Here is a 25,650-nt window from a genome sequence, read left to right as displayed (position 1 = left end):
AACACGTGATGAGCTTATGAAATAAGTGTGAAAGGCGATTTAGGTATTATTATAAGGGTGATGATAATCTTTGTACAATTCAGCTAAAATATCATGTTACTTGAAGTTACTCTTTTCCTGTTTCTACAGTGGGGCAAATGATTCTGTCCTTGTATAAATTATGTGCTGTGTATTTGGAAAGAAATCTAATATTGGTTCATTTATGATTCCTCACATTCTGTACCTTATTTGATACAAAGGAGGCATCAAATATAAAAGAAATCTGCTTAAAATAGAGAAGAGCTACTTCTTGGTTTGCAAAACCTGATGTGGCCAATACACTTAGTGTTTCTCTTTCTACACTTTTATCTTTTAGGAAAGTCACGAAGAACAGGACACAAAAAATATTTCCTCCTAATTGTGTCTATACAATAGATGCATGGATTTTAAGTTTTAATTTTACAGGATTTACACTGTTATGTTATTCAAAGATAATAGCACAGGTATTTATGGGTATTAAAGACAAAAGAGAGATAAAGTGGGAAATATTCCTCCTGCTTGAGCTCATTTACATTTTGATTGCATCATTTTAGGGTTTACTGGCTTTTGAAAACTGTTTGCATCAATAAACTCACTATTTCTATAAAGAATGAGTTCTTCAAAAAGTGATTTAAGGACCAAATGTTTATTAGAATCCAAACTTGCCTTACATACCTTCTATGTGAAATTATGCGTGTGAATGATGCTGCTTTCCTTAAGCAGTGTGCACCCAGAGGTGGGAGGGGGTTGTCCACACATTCTGCATATGGGTTAATGAGCCAGGACTGTACTGTTGATTTCCTGAGTCCCATCTCAGGAGACTGTGTCCTCTACAGAAGCCAAATGGAAATATTATTCAATATACAAGATGACATTTCTTCAATAATCCTACAAGAACATTTACCACATATGGATCAGTGGTATTTTTGGCAGTATGAATGAACAGATGTAGATTTTTTGAATATAAATGATATTTATTATCATACCAAATATAGGTGACTGATAGTAAAAGGGAACATGTATCAATTATTGAAATTCAAATAACTATCTCACACAGTATATATTATCTAGAAATTTTCATTTGCGTAATACAGAGAGAGACACAGGATTTTGAAAGTATTTGGTTAATAATAAACTCAGTAAAGAAATGATGTTCCTCGATGGGAGTATGTTCTGCATCCTCTGAATCATTTGACATAGCTGCAAGTACTTCACAGAGACTTAAGTCCAAAACTTTACAAATCAGTCATTTGAGGACCAGTAAGTATGTTGGGAGCTACATTAGTTTTACATGCTTTTTTTGATTAAACCTTAAAGAAACCTGATCATGATACACAGTTGAATCCTGACATCTCTTTATCGACACACAAAATTCACCCACAGAATCATGACAGCATTTTTTAGGGGAAATAGATGTGCAGAATGGAATTATTCAGAAATGCCAAGAACTCAGATTTCATAGAAATGAAATTCTGCAGGCTGGGGCTGCAGCTCAGCAGTAGAGCGCTTGCCTAGCATGCAAGAGGCACTGGGTTCCATCCCCAGTACCACATTAAAAAAATTAAATAAAGAAAATAAAGGTATTGTGTGCAACTACAACTAAAAATTTAAAAATATGAAATTACTCTAAATTATTAGGTTCTAAAGCACATTTTGTTTCAAGTTTGGTTTTACATGAGCAGTAGGTATTATTGCCAGTAATAGCAGATAATGTTAAGGGTGGTAGTCAGTGCTGATGGTTCTCAATCCTGGTGTAGGAAAGCCCATGAGGAATTTCATATAAAGTATTTTCACTACATTGGTTTTTGTCCAATGTGTGGTGTCTTGATATTTCAAAATATTCACATATATTTGAGTAAATTTAGGTTATAGATAAGTCAGATATGCTAATAACATTATGATATACATATTGATAAATGAGACTAAAAATCACTAGTTGAATTAAAAAAAAACTTACAATAACACTAAAAGCTACTTATAATTATCACTTGTAATTATTGTCTCAATTTCAGACATGGATAAATGGCACAGGTGTTTAATAAGGTAAACAACTAAATGTTTTCTTTTGCCTTTTTTGGGGGGGAATCATATCACAAAATAATAACCACAAAATGGCCTTTAAGTAGCTGAGGTCAGATAATAGCATCCAAATTCCAGAAAGTATTTATGTGAAGTTGTATTAAGTATCATAAGAAGGGTGGGGATTTGCTGGTTCTATAATCCTTAACACCATGCAGAAGCGTTTCTGATTTAAAAAAAGAAAGAAAGAAAGAAAATCATTCCAAAACCATTAGAAAATAAGAAATGAAAAAAGGTGGGAGGCAAGGAAACTTTTTCTCCCGAGATATTTTACTAAGATTATGTGAGACATTTACATAATAAAATATAAAATTTTAAAAGTTTCTTTAACATTTCATTATTATCTCATCATTGACACATTGACAGGTACAATCCAAAAAATAACATATTATGGTTAGTGATAACTGTGGTTATGTGCCTCAAATGTAAATATGTTAATCACCATGTGAAGTTCACAAACAGAGCAGTTCTATACTATATGATTTTAAAAATACAAACAAAAATTGAGTGAGAACTTTTTCCACAAAGGAGGCAAATCAGAAAAAAACAGGAAGCTGAAAAACTTCTGGAAGATAAGTGTCACATAATGTTCTCTGACATGAATAATCAAATCTAGTATTCAAATAATGCAGTCCTAATCTTACACAATGTTTGAGTATTCTAAGTCAAAATAACGTGTACCACCATTTATATGGTAACAGATGATTGGGTACTTTTTCCAAACCTCTTTTCTGATTCAAAAGGTGTCCAAACAAAACAGAACAAGAATATATAACACGTGTCTCAGAATTCCATCTCCTGGGCCTCTCAGAGGATCCAGACCTGCAGCAGATCCTCTTTGGACTGTTCCTGTCCATGTACCTGGTCACAGTCCTTGGGAACCTGCTCATCATCCTGGCAGTCAGCTCCGACCCCCACCTCCACACCCCCATGTACTTCTTCCTCTCCAACTGGTCCTTGGCTGACATTGGATTCCTCTCCACCACAGTCCCAAAGATGATTGTGGACATTCTAACTCACAGCAGAGTCATCTCGAATGTGGGATACCTGACGCAGATGTCCCTTTTTATCATTTTTGGATGTATGGATGAAATGCTTCTGACTGTGATGGCCTATGACCGGTTTGTGGCCATCTGTCATCCCCTGCATTACTCGGTCATCATGAATCCTCACCTCTGTGGCTTCTTAATTTTGGTCTCTTTTGGTTTTAGCCTTTTGGAATCCCAGTTGCACAATTTGATTGCCTTACAGTTTACTTACTTCAAGGACACGGACATTGCTAATTTCTTCTGTGACCCTTCTCAGATCCTTAGTCTTTCCTGTTCTGATACACTTATCAAAGATACAGTCATGTATTTTGTTGGCCTTGTTTATGGTTTTCTTCCTTTCTTGGGGACCTTTTTCTCTTACTATAAAATTGTGTCTTCTATTCTGTGAATCCCATCATTAGGCAGGAAGTACAAAGACTTCTCCACCTGTGGCTCCCACCCCTCAGTGGTTTGCTTATTTTATGGAACAGGCCTTGGAGTGTACCTGTCTTCAGATCAGTCATCTGTCACCAGGAAGGGTATAGTATACTCAGTGATGTTCACTGTGGTCACCCCCATGCTGAACCCTTTCATCTACAGCCTGAATAACAGGGACATTAAAAGTGCCATGTGGAGGCTGCACAGGAGAGAAGTGTGATCTCAGGTCCTGTGGCATCCATTTGGAATGAATTCTAGAAACTCAGCAAAACTAAACATCTAGATATTATAACTGCTTCCTTTATCACATTATTTTTGTAGTTTGATGAATTTATTCACTATGCTTCATAGTGGAATGGTGGTTTGAAGAGACAGGAGAAGGAATAATTGAAAGTTTCTTAAGTGGGTATAAAGTTTGGAATGGAGAAATAGATCTGGAGATGGATGATGGTGATGGTTGCACAAGGGAGTGACAGTAATTATTGCCACTGAGCTGTGCCCTTGATCACGGCTATAATGGCTGGATTATGTCATCTGTATTTTGACAATATTACTTATGAATCAGAAAAAAGTGAATTTTTAGGGAACAAACAAAAAATAGAAATAAACAGCACATACAAGCTTTCTCTTGTGTAAGAAGAGGTGTAAAACTATTGGGGACATTCACTTTCTCCTCTGCTTCCTCCTCTAACATGAGGATATCCTTCGTGATTGGGATATTGTATAAATTTGGCCAAGTATGAGTTCTGTGCTTGTACCTCCAAAGTCATGTGACAGTAAAGAAGACTGTGACTCCTAAACGCCAAGGGGCATGATGGATGGAGAAAGGCCTGTCAATCATTCTTTCCCTTCATGAGAACCGACATGAAGGTTTGGGTGTCAAGATGAGACGATATCAATATTAAAAGTTCCTCTATAGACTTTATGGGAACTTTATGTTTCTGGTTATGACAGGGGTGCCAAAAGACTCATTTGAGATTTTGATTTCCACCCAAGTTGATCCTCCTTCCCTTAGACATTTCATCCATAACAGCACAATGTGAACCAGTGAAAATGGTTTCCTATGTACTCCAATAAGATTATAAAAGTAATGCTGAGTGGGAAGAAGAGGAGGACAGTATCCATAATGTTATGAACTGGTCGTACGGATTCCTAGTGGCCAGGGTCTGACTTACATGCTCTGTATAATTCATTTCATTACATCTGTATTATCTCTCCAAAGTTTAAACTCCTATATTATTGTTATTGTTTAGAAAAGGGAGGAATGTTGATTTTTATGTTGGTAATACCATTGTTGGATATGAGAGAGAAGACGTGCCTTCCTGGTCTGGGCAGATGCAGGGTCTCATGACAGGAGAACCCCCTGCATCGCTGCCTGTTTGGCTACACAGCCAGAGCTTTCCCTGGCCTGTCTCTCCAGGAGGAGAGCCTTCCCCACTGTGCTATTCCCTTGTGCAGTTACTGGGACACCACAAGGGAGAGACGTGGTTGAAACTTCCTGTGTCAGTACAGGAGGACACCTATGGATGACAGGTAACTTCACAGAAAGAGAAGATGAACAATGAGCAGCCCTGATCTTTCTTTCCTGTAGTCCAGGGCATCCTTCAGCTGTCCACATCCCCCTCTGATCTTACATCAGCCTATTCAATCTCAAAAGAAGACATTAACGTTGGGATTTTATACCATTCCTACTCAGAATTGGCCAGAATTTTGAATGTTTCTCAAATATATCTGTGGTTTAGAAATTTGGACCTCTGTTTAAAATTTTACTACGTTATGAAACAATGAAAATTTAGGTGTATCCAACATTGAGTCTGACAATTTAATTTTGAATGACGCTGGCTACATTTCTAATTTCATTAACACGGGCAGGTCATCAGTATCTCTGCAACTGAGAAATGTCACCTGAGTGGACTTATAGTTGATACAGCTGAATTAAGATTAAACGCATGTGTGTTTTCTATGTGATTATTAATTGGCATATGTATGAAATTGGGGCAAAATGTAATTCAGCTATTATAAATATTCCTTTCTCCTTACATTTTCCTTTGCATTTATATTATTTACTTTTTTGATGATTGCAATTCTATCAAGGGTTAGGTGAAATTTTAGTGTAGTTTTCATTTGAATTTCCTGGATTGCTAAGGATCATGAATATTTTTTCCATATATTTGTTGGCCAATTATATTTTTTCTTTTGATGGAAGTCTGTTTAGTTCATTAGCCCATTTATAGATTGGGATTTTTGGTGTGAAGTTTTTTGAGTTGTGTACATAAGTTATGTTATCTGGAAAATACAGCAGTATTGCAAAAGAACTTTTATGATAATAAGCTCAAAATATTATCTATTGCTCATTTGGAAAAATAAAAACAGTGGACTAAAAAATAAAAAAAAATAATTGACTCTCCTTCAGCTATTGCCATTTGAAGGAGCCATACATACCAAACCAAGAGACAAAGCCACATGTATATGTGCAGTAGTACATTTCAGAGGCAATAGGTATTGTGCCGTAGACTGCATAGATGAGTTTTGACATTTTTTAGGTAAGTTTTAAGAATCCAATTTCTGGATCAATAAATCAATACTGATATGGAAACATTCAATAGGAAAATATACCTGTCAATTTTTTGATATTAGTTGTCTTTGAGGGATAGGAATGCATCAGAATGGATTTGTGCAGAAATAACCAGAACTCAAATTTCATAGATAATAAATCAAATATCTGCAAAATATCAGACATAAAGCACCTCATTAATGTTTATGTATTAATATAAGAGATGGATATTATTTATTGCTGAGAGCCACAGCCAAGTTGGAATGGCCCCTGGCATTTTGCCAATAGTATTGGTTGAGAGGCGAGCCATTAAGATGATGCTGAATTGATTCAATTGTATATTAGACCTTTACTGTCCGCCTCAGCCCGCTACTTTGGAGTTCTCGAGCTACTTTTGAGCTCTCGCGGGGATTCCTGAAGAGTTTGCATTGGTTGGGGAAGTGCCAGAAGAGGGATTTCTGGTTGGTGGTTCCGGGAGGAGCCGCGTGGTGTTCAGGAGAGTTCCTGGGGAGTGTGCATGAAATGCTGTTGGAGTTCAAGCAATAAAGTTTCCTTTTTGTAGATACAAAAAATAATAATTATGTAACATTCCAATAGGAACTAAGAAAACAATTTTCTGAACAATTTACATTATCCTGAACAGAATTATTAAATATAATGAAAAGGAAAGGTGAAAGTAAACAAACAGATCTGTTAACCTCCTTATTTGTTCACATATTAAAACAATCCTCAACAGCTGTTTACCCAATTTAAATTAAACCATTTAAATCATGTAAATAATAAAAATGTTTGGATCCATTTTATCATGAGTGCTTCTCATATATGATATATGGACATACGCACATACAGACATACAACACAAAACACAAGTCTGTACACATAACATACAACACACAAGACAATAGTAAAGGCCTTGTAGCTTTACACAGGTGAAATCTCTATTGCGATGTTTAAAAACTCCACAGTCAAAAAATAAAACTGATCAGAAAAACATTAACCTAGGTCTGTATGAGCTCAAAAAATAAAATAGAACTTTATGATGTGGGAAAAGGCAATAATAAAATAGATATTGAAAAAGATATCCTGATTACCACCTGAGTTTGACTCTTTTTTTGGATATCCCATCCTTTTTTCTGTAACTTGCATATGGGTCTGAAGGTATTTCCACAAGCAAGCCTCAAGGTTTTTTACATTTGAAATAGGCCTTAATGGTGTTCATTATTCATTAGCCCCCAGGTGTGGGAGAATCACTGTCACAGATGTAAAAATAGCCAAACTGGAGCTCTGGATATCAGCTGTTATGGATTTGAGTCAAATCATCTCCTTTTTGGTATGTAGAAATCGCTTTGGTTAGTCTCTCTGGAATCCAAATAGGCTGCTGTTCTCCCTGTGGAAACACACAAACAGAACCCCAACTCCAGACAATCACTGGGTCAGGACCTTTCCATTGTCCTGTTAGAATATCCTTCCAAAGTACCTTAGGCTTATGTACATTTTTTGGACACATGTGCCTTTCTACAGCACTAAGCCCTGATTAATCCAAATTTTAAAAGTTTAGAGTAAAAAGGGTTATTTTAAGTTTATCTTTGGGGGATATATGCCCCTTTCCAATTTATAATAATAAAAGGTAACACTAATGAGTTATTTTCTAAATGCCAGAACATATTCAAAGGAAAACAACACAGAAAAAAATTAGAAGCAGAATCTAAGAAGGCAGAGTTTGTCAAAGTGAGGATCATTGAGGTGGGTGGACCACAGCCATGAATACTCCACTTGGGAACATGTGAATTCAGTTTGAATGTGTACACCATCCTGGGTGCTATTTGTTGGTTTCATTTTTCTAACCCTCTTTTCTGTTTTGTAAGTTGTCCAAGTTATAAAGAATCACAAAATCTAACACACACCTCAGAATTCCATCTCCTGGGTCAGTAAGAAAACCCAAACCTGCAGTCCAACCCCTTTGTACCTTTCTGTTCTGTCCCTGTACCTGGCCACAGAGATAGGGAACCTGATCATCATTCTGCGTCTGTTGAACTCCCAACACCAATCCCCATAACCTTCTTCCTCTCCAACCTGCCCTAGATTGACATCTGTCACGTCTCCTCCACACTCCCAGAGATGATTGTGCACATCCAAACTCACAGCAGAGTCATTTTCTAACTGGGATGCCTGACAGACGCCCTTTGTTTTTATTTTTGGACATATGAATGGTATGCTTCTGACTATGAAGGTTCAAAACCAGTCACCCCCTGCTTTAGTAAGTCATCATGATCCTTCAACTCTATGTGTTTTTGGTTTCATGAACTTTATGATCAGCATGTGGACTCCAAGATGCATGATTTAATTATTTTGCAATCTACATACTTCAAAGATATGCAATTTTCTAATTTCTTTTATGAACCTCTCAAGTCCTTAATCTTGTCAGGTCTTATTTTCTAAAAATATATAAAAGTGTATTTTGTTGATTCCATTTCAGATTTTCTCCCTCTCTTGAAGTCAATTTTGTCTTACTCTAAAATTGTTTTTCCCATGCTGAGAATCTCATCATCAGATTGTAAATATAAAGACTTCTCTCCCCAAGGATCTCTGAAATCTCATTGGCCTGTGTATTAAACAGTGATCAAAACGGTCAATTTTTGTTAGGTGTGTTTTACCACAGTTGAAATTAAAAGGAGATGGATCTTTAAAAAATAAATAAATAAATGAATTGAAAAGAATACACAAGCTTCCTCCTGAGAAGAAGATAGCCCCAAACGTTTGTGGACATTTTTTTTAGATTTCTACTTCCTCCACTAACATTAGGAAGTCCTCGGATGTTTGGGTGACATGGACCAATATGGCTAATTATGAGCTCTGGGCTGGGAGCCTCCAAGGTCATATAATAATCAATCACCATCCTGTGCCTCTAGCCCTTCCTTCAATGCTCCAGTCCAGCTGGCCCCTACCTGAGTCAGCCCCTCCAGTGCTCTTCTGCCCCACAAGGCTCCTGTTCACCTTACTCCTATCAATCCTGAGTGCAGAGCCTGAGACCTCACTGAGCACTGGGCGGGGGGTGGGGGGCATTGGATCCTCCGCTCTTAGACATGACCCAGGAAGGAGGCAGCTCTTCCCAGTAAGTGCTGAGGGAGGGGAGGGATGGCGAAAGGACGGATGGCAGCACTGTTCCTCATCAGCAGATGCACAGGACAGCCCATGTGGATCCTAGGGGTGGACAAAGATAGGCTGAATACCAGCTGCTGCGGACTGAAGCGTAGGTACCTGCTGGTGGTGGAGGTGCCAATTGGTTTGTTTAAAGGTTTCATTTCCTCCTACACTGTTTCTACTTGACCACAGCATCTTATCCATGTTGGTGGGAGACAGGTTCCTGTGAGCTGTTCAATAAACCATCAAAAGGTCTGTGAGGGAGACGAGGATCAGAAGAACAGTAGCCATCAATCATGAACCAATACTGAGGGTTTCCTAAATGGGAAGTGCTCATCTGTATGTTTTATGTGGCCTCTTTAATTTAACGTTCATAGTTTTCCCCAGTTATGTGTCCCCACAATATTATTGTTTTATTTTTATGTAACTTGTATTAAGTTGCTGGTAGAAAAAGTAAGGCTGTAGTTGGATTGACTGTGTGATTACAGACTCAGGCCACGCTGCCATAAAAATCCAGGAGGTTCCCCTTTTTTTCTTCGTCACTTTTTTTTTGGTACTGGGGAGTGAATCCAGGGACACTTAACCACTGAGTCACATCTCCAGCCCTTTTTTGTATTATATTTAGAGACAGGGTCTCACTGAGTTACTTAGGGCCTTGCTAAGTTACTGAGGCTGGCTTTGAATTTGTGATCCTCCTGCCTCAGCCTCCCAAGCCATTGGGATCACAGGTATGTGCCACTACGCCCCACCAGCTTCCCCCTTTCATGCCCCAGCAGCCATTCCACCATGTCACTCCAGGAAAAGACCCCAGGCTCACTGTGCTCTTATGTTTGGGGATCACACAGGGGAGCAGTTGGTGGCACCCCTTGAGTCATTATAGGAAGGACAGCTGAGATCACAGGCAAAGATCACGGGAAGAGAAGTCACACCATCTCCAGAACAGACCCCTGCCTTCCCACGCTGTAGAATATCCATGCAGCTGTTCACTCACTAATAAGAGGAGAGCTGCAGTCTGCTGTGGATTTAGTCCTCCTTAGAAAACCAATCAGAGGTTTAAAGTATGCTTCAGATGTACCTGAGATTACCTGGTTAAAGGATAAACCTCTGCTTAAAACCTTCTGGTGACTGGGAAGCCATTTAGTGCATCAGATTCAGAGACAATCTGTCTGTTCCCTTGTGATGCCTGTGACATGGGACCGATTGTTAACTTCTATGATACAGAATTATCATTTTAGTTGATTTATTGTTGATAAAACTGGATTGCATAAGGAAGAACAGATGTAGAGGCTCCACATGATGTACATATCAAATGAGAGAGAAATAAAATTTAGATAATATTATTCTTAATAATAAGATTAGTCTTCATTACATTTGACTAAAAGATAGTATGAAGTTATTATTTCTTATTTCCATAGCAGGATGCAGAATTTTTGTCCTTATGTAAGTAGATGCCAGATTTGTGGAAGGAATACCCAGTCCTCTTTTTATCTGGAAAACCCCATATCCTGTTACTGGCCTGTCCCACAAGAAGAATAAAAAAATAAAAATCTGTGTAAACACTGAATAGATCTTGTTTGGTTTACAAAAAAATGACTGTCACCAGCATGTGCATGATACTCCTGGTCCTTTTCTATTTGCAGTGTCCTCCCTTTCAGGAATGTCCCAGTAAAATGAAAGTAAAGCAACAATAGTTCTTTTTTTTTCCTTTATCTATTATGGGCACATAGTCTGTAAAATTTTCAATTTCACCTACAGCATTCATTGAGTCAAAGACCACGGCAGATGTTTTCATGGGAATAAACAGGCACAAAGAGATGGGGGCAGGGAACCTTCTGGGTTGGGCTGACTCATTTTGGGGTTTCACACCATTCCACTGACCTTTGATAACTGTTTCTGTAAAGAATCTGATATTTCCATAATGACAGCATTCTTTATTTGATAAAATGAGTTAATGACCAAATGTTTACTAATTTCATTTAGGTACTACCCATGTTGGGGAGATAGGTAGTCTTCTCCTGGTTTTCTTCCATTAAGCATTGTGAGTGCAGAGACAGAGAGATTAAAAGTGCATATGGTTACACACATCAAACAGATGGAAATTTGTCAGAAAAATGTACCCACCGAATTTATGGTAGTCATTTCTTTATGGGCATATGTGTGCAAGAAAATGAAATCATGCAGAGATTAAACAACAAAAAAAAAACACCAACAACACAGGTGTTAATTCAAATCTCTGTAAAATATATTAGTCCTGAAGCACACATTACTAGATGTGCATTTTCTCCTGTATATAAGCCGTGGTATTATTGACAGTAGTAATAGATATTATCAACAGGGCACTTTCTAAATATCAGCAAATATTCTAAGAGAGTGTTTCTCAGACCAAGCATAATTAACACACTCACATATTTTTGTATTACTTTTTAAAATCCTATTGCGCCAGCTTGAAGGGCTCCCTTCAGCATTTCCTGAAGGCCAGTCTGGTGGAGATGAACTCCCCACAGCTTGTTTTGGAAAGTCTTTACCTCGCCTTCATATATGAAAAAAAAAAAAACAGCTTTGCTAGAGAGCAGTCATGGAGGGCAGTTTTTTTTATTTCAGCATACTGAGTGCATCCTCCCACTCTGACTTGGCTTGTAAGATTTGTGCAGAGAAGTGTACTGTGAGGCCTACTGCAGATACCTGGAAAAACTTGTGGTTTGGGGGAGGCAAAGGAATTGAACAGGCACTTCACAGAAGAAGAAATATGAATGGTCAAAAAATAAATGAAAAAATGCTCAACATCTCCAGCAACTGGAGAAATGCAAATTAAAAACTACAATGAGATTCCATCTCACTCCAGCCAGAATGGAAATTATTAAGAATATACATTACAATAAATGTTGGTGAGTATGTGGGGGAAAAGGTTCACATATACATTGCTGGTGGGAGTCCAAAATTGGTGTAACCACTCTGGAAAGCAGTATAGAGGTTCCTTAGAAGACCTGGAATGGAACCACCATTGGACCCAGTTGTCCACTCTTCAGCTTATACCCAAAGGACATAAAATCAGCATACTAGAATGACACATCCACATCAATGTTTATAGCAGTTAATTCACAATATCCAAGGCTATGGAATCAACCTAGGTGCCCTTCAACAGGTGAATGGATCAAGAAAATGTGGTATGATACATATAGAATACTACTTAGTAATAAAGAAGAATGAAATTACGGCATTAGCAGATAAATGGATTGAATTGCGGAATATCATGGTAAGTGAAATAAGCCAGTCCCCCAAAATTAAAGGTTGAATATTCTCTCTGATATGTGGATGGTAACCCATAACAACGGAGGTAAACAGGGAGAGTATAGAAGTTTGTTGTATTAGACAAAGGGGAATGAAGGGAAGGGAGAAGGGTTGGGAATAGGAAAGACATTAGAATAAATGGGTCATAATTTTCCTATGCTCATAATTGAATACACAACCAGTTTAACTCCACAGCATGTTCCACCACAAGAATGTGATGAAAATGGTAAAGAGTTGCACCCCATGTATATATAATACATATAATATGTGAAAATACACCCTANAAATCCCCGCTCTCTCCTTTTCTACGGAGGAGCGTTCCGTTCTATGAAATCCCCGCTCTCTCCTTTTCTACAGAGGAGCGTCCCACTACTTACTTGCGGATTCCCACTTACCTGGGAACTTACTGGTGCACCACCCTGACTGCTGAAAGTTCTGGATCCTGGGTTCGAGGAATATTAATTCCGCGTACGGGCCACCAATTGTCGCGACCCCTCGCCGGAAAGGGAAACACGACACAGGATTCTTCTTTCAACAGTTTATTCAGGCCTTGAGTCATGTATCATCTTCTAGCGCCCGCCCCCGACACACCCAAGCACAGCTTAATAAAGCCCCCCGCATCCCAATCCCAAGCCGCCACGTGGATCTCTCTCATAGGGTGATAAGGGATTGCGCGCCAACTCTCCATAAAAGGAGTTGTTTATCACAGGCCACAGTGGAAGCCGGCGCCATCTTCTAATGGCGGCCACGGTCTATAAGAATGGCTTACCACAGTTTATTCTTATTTCTGTGCATCCTTACTGTACATTAATTTGTTTACTTGATATATTTTCACTTTTCATGTAGGTGATTATTTCTTATTCATAAAAAAAGATGATCTTTGGAACAGCTGTTTCTTCTCACTGTCAAACTTGAGATCTTAGGTGTGCACCAGGGTGACATTATCCTGGAACAGCTTGCTTACTTTGACCAATGAGTTTAATTAACACACTCACATATTTTTGTATTACTTTTTTTTTGTTTTTGTTTTTTTACTGGTTGTTCAAAACATTACAAAGCTTTTGACATATCATATTTCATACTTTAGATTCAAGTGGGTTATGAACTCTGATTTTTACCCCATATACAGATTGCAGAATCACATCGGTTACACATCCACATTTTTACATAATGCCATATTAGTAATTGTTGTATTCTGCTACCTTTCCTACTTTTTAAAATCCTACTCCACCAGCTTGAAGGGCTCCCTTCAGCATTTCCTGAAGGCCAGTCTGGTGGACATGAACTCCCCACAGTTTGTTTTGGAAAGTCTTTACCTCGCCTTCATTTATGAAAAAAACAGCTTTGCTAGAGAGCAGTCACAATGGGCAGTTTTTGTATTTCAGCATACTGAGTGCATCCTCCCACTCTGACTTGGCTTGTAAGATTTGTGTGGAGAAGTGTGCTGTGAGGCCTACTGCAGATACCTGGAAAAACTTGTGGGTTTTTTGGGGGGCAAAGGAACTGAACAGGCACTTCACAGAAGAAGAAATATGAATGGTCAAAAAATAAATGAAAAAATGCTCAACATCTCCAGCAACTGGAGAAATGCAAATTAAAAACTACAATGAGATTCCATCTCACTCCATAATGGCAATTATTAAGAATTCAAGTTACAATAAATGTTGGTGAGTATGTAGGGGAAAAGGTTCACTTATACATTGCTGGTGGGAGACCAAAATTGGTGTAACCACTCTGGAAAGCAGTATAGAGATTCCTTAGAAGACCTGGAATGGAACCACCATTGGACCCAGTTGTCCACTCTTCAGCTTATACCCAAAGGACATAAAATCAGCATACTACAATGACACATCCACATCAATGTTTATGGCAGTTAATTCACAATATCCAATGCTATGGAATCAACCTGGGTGTCCTTCAACAGATGAATGGATCAAGAAAATGTGGTATGATACACATGGAAAACTATTTAGTAATAAAGAAGAATGAAATTATGGCATTAGCAGATAAGCCAGTCCCCCCAAATTAAAGGTTGAATATTCTCTCTGATATGTGGATGCTAACCCATAACAATGGAGGGTAAGCAGGGATAGTACAGAAGTTCGTTGTATTAGACAAAGGGGAATGAAGGGAAAGGAGAAGTGTTGGGAATAGGAAAGACATTAGAAAAATGGGTCATAATTTTCCTATTCTCATAATTGAACACACAATCAGTTTAACTCCACAGCATGTTCAACCACAAGAATGTGATGAAAATGATGATGGGTTGCACCCCACGTGTATATAATATGTATAATATGTGAAAATACACACTATGGTCATGTATATATAAAAAAAAAACAAATTAAAAAAAAATACTTGAAAAAGTTCAACAAACTTGGAACTTTGAGGACAATGTACAAGGAAGAAAAATAAATACATATATTTAAAAATACCAAGTTGCAGGAGCTTGGTGAATAAAGGAAATTAACCACATCCTTTCAGGGGGAAAAGAACCAGGTTATATAAATTCATAGCAATAGCTTAAGGTTCTGCAGAGTCCACTTAGTTCTGAGGTCAGTGACCCAAGAAGGACCAAAGATCATTCTGCAGAGGAGTCTCCTCAAGGCCCCCTTGACATCGTTGTTCCTCAGGCTGTAGATGAAGGGGTTCAGCATGGGGGTGACCACAGTGTACATCACTGAGGCAATCATGGTTCTTGAGGAAGACTGGGTCCCAGCAGAATTGAGATAAACCCCAAAAGCTGTTCCATAGAACAAGGAGACCACACAGAGGTGGGACCCACAGGTGGAGAAGGCTTTATACTTGCTCACAGAGGAGGACATCTTCATTAAGGAGGAGACAATCCGAGAGTAGGAGAAGAGGATCCCAGTGACAGGAACCACACCTAGCAGGGCAGCCACCACATATATAAAGATGTAATTGATGATGGTATCACAGCTGGCCACCTTGAGTAGCTGAGCCAGTTCACAGAAGAAATGTGGGATTTCAGTGCCTGTGGAGAAGGTCAGTTGATTCAACAATAGAACATGAATCAGGGAGACCCAGAACATGATGAACCAAGACATCAGAACCAGGCGGACACAGAGTCGGGGGTTCATGATGACTGTATAATGCAGGGGATGACAGATGGCCACAAAGCGGTCAAAGGCCATTATAGTCAATAGGAAATTATCCACTCCACCATAAATAATAAAAAAATATGTTTGTGCAAGGCATTCTAGGTAGGAGATGTCTTTGCTATGTGCTTGAATGTTCACCAGCATCTTAGGGACCGTGGTGGAGATGAAGCAGATGTCAGCCAAGGACAGGTTGGAGAGGAAGAAGTACATGGGGGTGTGGAGGTGGGAGTCAGAGCTGACAGCCAGGATGATGAGCAGGTTCCCAAGCACTGCGACCAGGTACATGCACAGGAACAGGACAAAGAGGATAGGCAGCAGGTCTGGATCCTCTGAGAGGCCCAGGAGGAGAAAGTGGGATAGGACTGTGTGGTTCTCTGCTTCCATGTACCTGGTGTATGTTCTGGGGAAGGAGGTAAAAGAACAATTAAGGAACAGGCAAGTGAATCCTCCAATGAGTTGTTATTTATACTCTTGGATCAGCCTGGTTCATCTTGTGTTGATACCTGTCCAGGAGAACAAGGGCTCAGCCAAGTGCCAGCCCGTATCTAACTTCTAGTGTATAATCCTTCAGGCTCTCTTTAAATCACCCACAACATATCCTTTATCAACAACTTCCTAATTTTAATTCTCCTTTTAAAATCTATCCCTGAGAACTAATATTTTCATGATATAACCCATGTGCAAGAAGTGAAGACATTTCACAGTTTCTTGTTAATTTCCAGACTCTCTCAGTCTAAAGCTCTTTAATAGTGATTAAATATAAATTTTTAATTAAAACAACCTTCATTCTGTGATGTGAGATTTCACAGTGTCATGAGAGTTTTATGAGTCCCCATTTTTGTTGTTGTTGCTGTAAATGTGAATATTGCTATCACCTGATTTGTGAAGTTGAAAATGCTTTTGCTTTCTTAATAGGAGTCTCAGAAAATAACTCTCATTACTATTATTAACCTTCCTTCAAAATGTATCCTTAATGACATTTTTAAATAAAATTTCCAATGAACATAATAGACCTGTGATTCAAAAATTGGATGCTTGAGCCAAATTTCCTGGAGTAGAAATTTACTCCACCAACATATGCTCCACCAACATACCATCTTTTAAGTTTGAGAAAGTTCTTCAAACTCGTTTAACTATAAGCACCTCTCCTCTCCAGCAGACCATGTAGTATTCACAATAGGGTAGGATCCAGGAGTGAAAATAAGTGAGCTGATAAATTTTTTCTACTATGGTTTCTGTAACTTATATGGGTGTTACACAAATGTGAGCTTGTGTTCTTAACATTTTGATAAATTTGTTGTTCATGGCTAGCAATTCACAATATCCTTCCTAAACTATTCAGAGTAGAATTATTATCAGTAATATCAATAGGTCTGTTACCTCTTCTAAGTGCCACAGACCACTTCTACCCCAAGGAGTTCCCTATGGATACTTCTTTCAGAGAACTTCTGTCCAGTGAATTCTTCCAGGAAGATGAAACACATGGGGATTCCATAGCAAAAAATAAATAAATAAATAAAGGTGGAAAACGGAGCCACCATTAACATAAACACAAGTCAGCTGTCCATGTGCTTGAGTGAGGATGCACTGTATTAAAATCATTATAGTTAGTAGCCAAAATATAAGTTCAATCTAAAAAATTCAAAACAACATAAATCACTCATCCTATAAGAAGTGAAAGAATTTAAATTTCAGAAATAAGTGTTTAGATTCTGTTATAGGAAAGTCAGTATTTTGAATGCCTCGGCCATGAACCTAAATTCAAGAGAGGCAAAAAAATCAATGAACATTGATTTAGTGTGTGGAGGTGGGTAGGAGATTTCACCCTGAAATAGAAATGCTTGAGAGAGGAAGGTTGGGTTATTGTTAATCAGGAGGAGGAAGGGAGGAAGGAACAGCCCAGGCTGAGAGAGCAGAATGTGCATTGCCCATCAGATCGTGAGCTTGGTACAGAGGGTGGTGGAGATCAGGGGACAAGGGTCAGGAGGGAGAGGGTATATGAGCTCATATGATCTTTCCTTAGCACCCTCTCCCACTGGCAAATTCATGTTCATTTGTGGGTCTGAAATTGTGACAGTTTTGTCTCATCATGAACTTAACAAGGTGTCTGTAACATTAGGGATGCTGAAGACCAAAATGTCTGCTACCATACAAAAGATAAGTGTTCCAGTGTATCATGCCTGAATATGGGAACAAAATGTAGAAGTGAATTTGAAGGATATGCATTTATGTCTGCTTTAAAAGAACAATACAGGATTAATAAATAATACCAGTTCCAGGAATGGAGTCAATTTAAGATAAATACACTTGCTTACATATTTTATCACAAAACTAGGCCAATAAAATAAAAATAATAAGCACAATATAGTAAAAGCATTTGAGGATATTTAACAGGCATTCCTGTGGAGATCCTCACGGATCCACACAATCCACTATGAAGTTGACATTTGCTCACCCAACCAAGAAGCACTGTTTAGATAACACCCAACAAGAGGCGCTACATTGGAACAATACAGCCCAGTAACTGAAAACAAACCTTTGCTAGATATGGTACCCTGAGCAACTTAGCAAGGCCTGTCTCAAAAGAAATAAAAATAGGGAGTGCTGAAATGTAGCTCAGTGGTCTATCACTTGCCCAGCAAGCATGAGGTCCTAAATTCATCACCAGGACTAGAAAAATGGATACACACTATAGTATTTGATTTGAACTCATAAACTTGCCAGGGCAATCTCCTCCAATTTCAACCATTTGATAATTTCCTGAACTTTTAAAAGAAATGATAATGCCATAAAAGTATATTGGACTGAGTGTAAACATCAGAAGAAATTATACTAGTAGAAGATATATTGTGTACTGTAAGGTGAATTGATAACTACAAATATTAAGTCAAATATGAAGGTAAAAATATTAAGGTAAAAATAGAGAATATAATGGAAAAAATCCAATCAAATATAGAACAAAAAAGACAATTCCTTGCATGTAATAGATCTTTAGTGGTAGATAACGAATACTTAGGTGCAGGAAATCTGACAGGAGCCTATAATTTAGAAAGAGTGGAGAAGAGTTGCAGACTCTCAGGAAACCAAAATTTGGGAGAGAGGCTCTAGATTTCAAAGACAGAAGGAAGCAAAGCAATAGAGGTGGAAGAGACAGGTTCCAACAGACACTACAGTGCCTTCAAAGTGCAGGCGCTTCACCTTCAAGGCTCAAGAACTGCGGAACATTCCCTTTCCCATTACCCTAGAGGTAAACACAGCACCCATGTCCTCTTCTGTTGTCCTTCTTATTGCAAAACACCGACTGTGTCTGAAGGCTGTCACTGAACTTCCTCTTCCCCCTGACCTGTCCATAGGAAGCCAGCTTAGGTTTTCAGGAGGGCTGAGAACAGAGAAGGATGAGGGAGGGGCTCCAGGAGTGTTGTTAAATTTTCTGCAGTCTCCAAGCTTGAATTCTCAAAGCTCCTAATTAAATAAATAATTTCACTGTCTTTCTATTGTCCAAACAATTCAACCCCCTTGGGATACAAAGAAGCAGAGCAGAAAAATTTCAGCCAATTTTGCATCTGTTGCAGAAGTGGCAGGGGAAAATGGATTTATTTCCTTTAAAAAAATTCTTTTTTTTTCTTTGTTTAATTTAAAAGTCATAAGGTATCTGCCAATGGAAGGTTAATTTCTATAAGGAACCTGTCCCAGGAATCATCTCCTGTGATATGCCTCCTTTTAACAATCTGGATATTTTAGACCTCGTTTCAGATTCACAATGCTATTTTTTTTAAAAAATAGTATTTTTAATTTTCTTTAACCACTTTATTTTCCAAGTGTATTTAATTACATTTTATTTCTTTAAATTAGGAGACAAAATTGTACATATATCATGTAATATGGTGCTTCGAAATATTTTATATGAGTCTTCTCATCTTCTTTGTTGTTAATCTGACAATTTGTCAATTCTTTTTTTCAAAAATGACCTCTATTTCATTGATTTGTCTCTTGTTTTTCTATTCTGTTTCATTTATTTCTACTCTGCACTTTATTATTGCCTTCTTTCTGTTAATTTGGGACTCAGTTTATTCTTATTTCTGTACATCCATAGTGTGCAACATTAGGTTGTTTACTTGACATCTTTTCATTTTAGATGTGATTATTCCTATAAAATCATAAAAAAGATGATCATTGGAACAGCTTTTTCTTCTCACTGTCCAACTTGAGATTTTAATTGTGCACCAGGGTGACATTATCCTGGAACTGCTTGCTTACTATGACCAATTAGTTTAATTTGAAAACACTCTCATGTTTTTCTATTACTCTTTAAAATCCTGTTCCACCAACTTGAAGGTCTCCATCAGCATTTCCTGAAGGACAGCCTGGTGGAGATGATATCCCAACAGCTTGTTTGGAAAAGTCTTTATCTCTCTTCATTTATGAAAAAACAGCTTTGCCAGGGAACCGTCATGGTGGGCAGTATTTTTATTTCAGCATACTGGGGCATGCTCCCACTCTGTCCTAGCTTGTAAGATTTGTGCTGTGAGGCCTACTGCAGATACCTAAATTTTTTTTTCTTCTTTTACTTGTTGTTTCATTATCCTTTCATTTTATTTGATAATTTATGGTTTCATTCATTATCATGGGATTGTCTTATGTAGATTGAACCTGATTGGAGAACACGGACCTACTTTTCTTATATATTTATGTTTCTCGGGGTATGGAATTGATTTCAACACTATGTTGTTATTTCATTTTATTTTATGCTATTATATCTTTAAATATGATTTCTTTTTTTGGTGAGGGGAAGGTTCGCCATGGGTTGAACTCGTGTGCATTCAACCACTAAGTCACATCTCCAGCCCTATTTTGTATTTTATTTAGAGACAGGGGCTCACTGAGTTGCTTAGCACCTCACTTTTGCTGAAAGTCTCTTTGCATGTGATCTTCCTGTCTCAGCCTCCAGAGCTGCTGGGATTACAGGTGTGCACCACAGCACCTGGCTTCAAATAAAATTTTTTTACCATTATATTTTTGTTTTCCATCTTGAACTGCAATGACTTGAATATTTCTTCTTTTGAAACTCTCTCAAAAATCCTTTAAAATTTCCTTTTTTTCCATTTTAGCATCATCCACCCTGTCTCCAATGACTTTTCCTACCTCCCAGATCATGAATCTCTCATCAGCTATATCAATTCTGCAATTCATACTTTTATTCCATTTTCCATGATACTGCATTTTTAGCTCTAGCACTGCTTTTTTTCGAGATATATAGATACATATATTTTAAACTCCAGGACAACTTCTTCCTAGGTACATGCACCTTATTATTGTTTTTGTCTTTTGCTGAATGATTCTTCCATTTTATTAAATTTGCTGAGCCTCCTTAAGACAGTCATTTATATTTTTGCTGGGAAGTATATGAACTGTAATCTCTCCACGATTGTTCCCAGCACTGCTTTTTCTCCCTTGTTATGTCATGGTTCCCTGATTGTCAAGGATCGTCAAGGTCACATGTCAATGTCTGCAAATATATTTGAAGAACTGTGTAATTATACTCTACATAGACTAGCTTTGTTTGGGAAGGACTTTCAGAGTGTTATGGCGAGACTTCAATAAATCACCAAGTTAGTCTTAAAGCAGGAGATGGAACCATCTTTATTCACCAGCTGGCAGGACAACGGCAGCCTGCAAGTCTGCAATCCTCGACCCACTCATGGGGTTAGAGGATGCCTTTCATACCATAAGTAAAGCATGTCAGTACATTAATCATAAGTGACTATTGTTGTAATTCAAAACCATAAACAAAAATCATGAGATTTAAAATCATAAGCAGAAGGGGAAATGGGCCAAAATGACCCTAGTTTAGTACACATTAAAGAATGGTTACTAACATCTAGAAAAATGTGAGCATTCTATGCGATTAGGATACATTGCACAAATACAGTGTGTAAGAATAGAAAGATCAACTTTGTCATTTTGTGTTGCCAATATACTAGGCTAAGCAACTGTTGATGGGTACAGAGGCAGGGTTTCCCCATGGCAGAAGCATTTCTTATATGACATGGAGTCTCAGGGTAAAATGGAGTCTGTTTGGTCATTGCCCATAATGCCTGGCCCATAACAAGAGTAAGCCAGTTCAGAGAGTCTGAGCAGATGATATATATAGTCCCTAAGTCTGGGACCATGATGGCTAAGTCAATATTGGGGTACTCTTAGCTTGGTACAACTGCTGGCAGCAAGGAGTCAGGTAGGAATTCCGTGGCCCTTGAGGTGGCAGCAGTACTGGGGCATGCCAGTGAGGCTGGCATGGTTCTGGGGAATGCCCTGTACCCACAGCCCATGGGGCTTGTTTGTCACTGAGGTTTGTCAGGAGCCCAAAGCCAATGGAGTCATCTGGCATAGATGTAAAGTGTAGATCAAGTCTGCCTTTCGAGGTAACAGGTTCATGACTGGGGCTAGGGTACATAAGGGGATGCAGTCTGTGGGCACCATCTTGTAGTCAGGGGATGTGGCTCATTTCTGTTTAACATTATAGGGCTAGTGTGAGGGTCCACAGTGTACTGTGTTTATTTCCATCTGTTTTCCCAAGGTGAATGATGGCTCCTGCACTATTTGTGTCCTGAACTGCCAAGATTTATTGGATGTGGGTTAGATGAAACTTCTTTCACTTGTTATCAGCTATTACTAATATGATGATACAACTAGGTACTGTGACCTTACCTGTTTATTTAACTTTTTCCAGGTATTTTCCTTTGCAAATGGTTATTAAAAACATGAAATCTGTTCAAACTCTCCACACAGATGTTTATTCCAAGCCTATTTGCTCATGAATATTCAAACACCTAGGCCCTGTTCTTAGAGTCTGCTTCCTAGAAAACATGAGTAGCCAAAGTGCATACAGAGTCCCATGGGAGCCTGTTCTTCATGCATGGCCTCAAGAATTAGAAAGGACTTTCCTTAAGAAGGAGCTCTAAACTGAAAAATGAAAGAGAACAAGCAGGGCTCCATCAACCTCAATCACCACTTCCTGTCCTGTATAACTATAGACCTAATTGCTTTCCTTGCAGTGCTATTTACAGACAGAACATCTCAGTAGCACGTTCCACTGCCAAGTGGATAAAATTAATGGTGCAAGTCACAGGTGCAGTTAGTGAACTTTCCAAGAATAAACTCAACATAAAGAAAGGAAGTTGGAGATTTAGCTTACACAATATATAGTTCAGAAAATAATCAGTAGTTTAAATATAATGGGTAAAGTAATAATTCTTTTGGAAGAGAACTGAAGAATTTCTAATTAACCTTTGTTTTTGAATGATACCAAACAAATGAGCAAAAAAGCACAGTTATATGACTCTTCAACAAATCAAACACTTTTCCACATCATCACATTATAGAGAACCCAGAAAAAAATTAACAAAATCATGAACCAATTAATGGCCAGGGGATTTGTGACTAAGTTGTCAGGAACACCTGATGTGTGAAAGTCTCTCTCAGTCAATGATTCCAGGAAAGCTGGACACCCACATGCAGAAGAATGAACTGAAACCTGTTTGTCACATAATGCACACAAAAATTGGTGAGAATGGATTGAGCATGTCAGTGTAAATCCTGAAATTATAAGAGGTAGACAGGAGAAAGTGCTATGATATAGGTTTGGGCAAGCACAGGAACCAAAAAAGATTGTTTCAAGCTTGATGGCTTCTACACAGTGAAAGAGAAAACCTACAAAGCAAAGAGACAACCAGAAAACTGAGGAATATATTTAGACACCATACATTGGATAAGATGTCAACATCCAAAATATTTGGACCTCTTTCAATCCAACAGTAAGAATACAAATAACATGACAACAAATTAAAAAAAAGACCTGGACAGTCATTTCTCAAAAAGAATATACAAATATTCAACAAGTCTATGTAAAAGAAATGTTCGACAGCTGGAATTTGGTGGTGCATGCCTGTGTTCCCAGTGACTAGGGAGGAGGAGACAGGATACCAAGTCCAGGTCAATGTACCCTTAATGCCAAGGTCAGTGATCCCTCAAGGATTAGAGGTTGCTCTACTGAGGAGTCTCCCCAGGGCCCCCTTCACATCCTTGTTCCTCAGGCTGTAGATGAAGGGGTTCAGCATGGGGGTGATCACACTATACATCACTGAGGTGATCAAACGTCTCTGGGAAGCATGGGTCACGGCAGAACTGAGATAAACCCCAAATGCTGTTCCATAGAACAAGGAGACCACACACAGGTGAGACCCACAGGTGGAAAATGCTTTGTATTTGTTCACAATGGAGGACATCTTCAATAAGGAGGAGATAATCTGAGAGTAAGAGTAGAGGATCCCAGTCATAGGAATCACACCCAGCACGGCAGACAACACATGCATAACAACGTAATTAACATGAGTATCAGAGCTGGCTACATCGAGAAGCTGAGTCAGCTCACAGAAGAAATGTGGGATTTCAGTGCCAGTGGAGAAGGTCAGTCGCTTCACCAGTAGAATATGAATGAGGGAGACCCAGAACATGATGAGCCAACACAACAGAACCAGGAGGACACAGAGCCGGGGGTTCATGATGACTGTGTAATTCAGAGGGTGGCAGATGGCCATAAAGCGGTCAAAGGCCATCACAGATAAGAGGAAATTATCCATTCCAATAAAAATAATCAAAAAATACACTTGAGTGAAGCACTCTATGTAGGAGATGTCTTTTCTCTGTACCTGGACGTTCACCAGCATCTTTGGGACCGTGGTGGAGATGAAACAGATGTCAACAAAGGACAGGTTGGAGAGGAAGAAGTACATGGGGGTGTGGAGGTGGGGGTCAGAGCTGACGGCCAGGATGATGAGCAGGTTTCCAAGCACTGTGACCAGGTACATGGACAGGAACAGTCCAAAGAGAATGGGCTGCAGATCAGGATCATCTGAGAGGCCCAGGAGGAGGAACTGTGATACACATGTATGGTTCACTTCTTCCATGCAGTGGGTGTAATTTCTGCAGAAGGAGGTAAAAGCAATATTCAATGATCACTCAGCTAGAAGCTCAGCTAGTCCTCACCTCACGTATCACCCTTGGGGGTGTCCTTCATTCCCTGTGAGTCTGCCAAGGAGAGTGACTTACTCACCCAAGTGACAGTCCATTTCTCTTTTAGAGGTATGATCAGACTTTCTTTAAATTAGCAAAAGTGTCTCTTCTCATCTACTTGCAAGTTTTAATTCTCATTTTTAAAAATTTATGCACATGAGTTTATACCTCCTCAATGAAATCCTTCCATAAGAATTACAGAAATTTCTCATCCTTTTCTTGGAAATGTTCATAATTCTTCATGCTATATCTCTATAATCATGATTAATCACGGATTTTTACTCTATCTAGACTTTATGCTATGACATGAGACTTGATAGTGATGTGGTAGTTCTCGCCCTTATTTTCTTTCTACATATGTAGTTATTTCTATGACCTATTTATGAGGATTACAAGTTCTTTTGTGCTCAGTAAGGAGTCTCAGTAATGCTTGCTGTAAATAGATGCTGTAATTATTATGTTAATGTTAATTTAAAACTCCTCCTTTATGATGTTTTATGTGTGTAAGTATTCCGATATACATGATATAACTGTGGCTTTAAAACGGTATTCTGGAGTCAGAATTCCTGGAGTAGAGTTTTGCTCCACCAGCATTCCATCGCTGTGATGTGGAGCAAGGCACACAAACTCTTTACCTACCTTTACCTCACCTCTACAGCTGAGGTAGTCAGTGTTCACTCCGTGGTATGTAATATTTCTACTTGTGATTCCTGTGGCACCCGATGGTCATTTACTACACAGGAGCTTTTATTCTTCACATATCAGTACAACAGGATTCCTTGCTATCATTTGGCATTCTCCCTCTGAAACTGAATTCACCATCATGGATGAATTCTGTTCCTTATAAAAGAGCATTTTGGGTGCTTCTTTGACTACCATCTGCATTTCTAATTAATGAAGACCCCCATGGTTC

The 25,650-nt window shown here is 38.6% G+C and overlaps 3 protein-coding genes across 3 annotated transcripts; 1 reads left to right on the top strand and 2 right to left on the bottom strand.

The window, feature by feature from the left end:
- The first annotated feature begins 2,032 nt into the window (after positions 1-2,032).
- Positions 2,033-3,783, top strand: LOC125619042 (olfactory receptor 18-like). Its single transcript, XM_048811283.1, is given in 2 exon segments — positions 2,033-2,061; positions 2,841-3,783. Coding segments are annotated over 2 exon segments (972 nt in total).
- An 11,273-nt stretch (positions 3,784-15,056) lies between these two features.
- Positions 15,057-16,245, bottom strand: LOC107157591 (olfactory receptor 7D4-like). The gene has a single exon (XM_015503937.2). It carries the CDS (start codon positions 16,050-16,052, stop codon positions 15,057-15,059), a length of 996 nt encoding a protein of 331 aa, XP_015359423.1. The 5' UTR covers positions 16,053-16,245.
- A 7,447-nt stretch (positions 16,246-23,692) lies between these two features.
- Positions 23,693-24,654, bottom strand: LOC107157590 (olfactory receptor 867-like). The gene has a single exon (XM_015503936.2). The coding sequence runs from the start codon at positions 24,629-24,631 to the stop codon at positions 23,693-23,695; it is 939 nt and encodes a 312-aa protein (XP_015359422.1). The 5' UTR covers positions 24,632-24,654.
- Between the last annotated feature and the right edge of the window lie 996 nt (positions 24,655-25,650).

Source organism: Marmota marmota, unplaced genomic scaffold, assembly GCF_001458135.2.
Source record: "Marmota marmota marmota unplaced genomic scaffold, marMar, whole genome shotgun sequence".
NCBI lineage: Eukaryota > Metazoa > Chordata > Mammalia > Rodentia > Sciuridae > Marmota > Marmota marmota.
The sequence above is the reverse complement of the archived record's forward strand: the minus strand, read 5'-3'. Positions and strand labels throughout refer to the sequence as shown.

What these genes read in the sequence shown, in the direction of transcription:
- LOC107157591 (XM_015503937.2), bottom strand. Translation starts at nt 16,052, where the DNA reads ATGGAAGCAGAGAACCACACAGTCCTATCCCACTTTCTCCTCCTGGGC.
- LOC107157590 (XM_015503936.2), bottom strand. Translation starts at nt 24,631, where the DNA reads ATGGAAGAAGTGAACCATACATGTGTATCACAGTTCCTCCTCCTGGGC.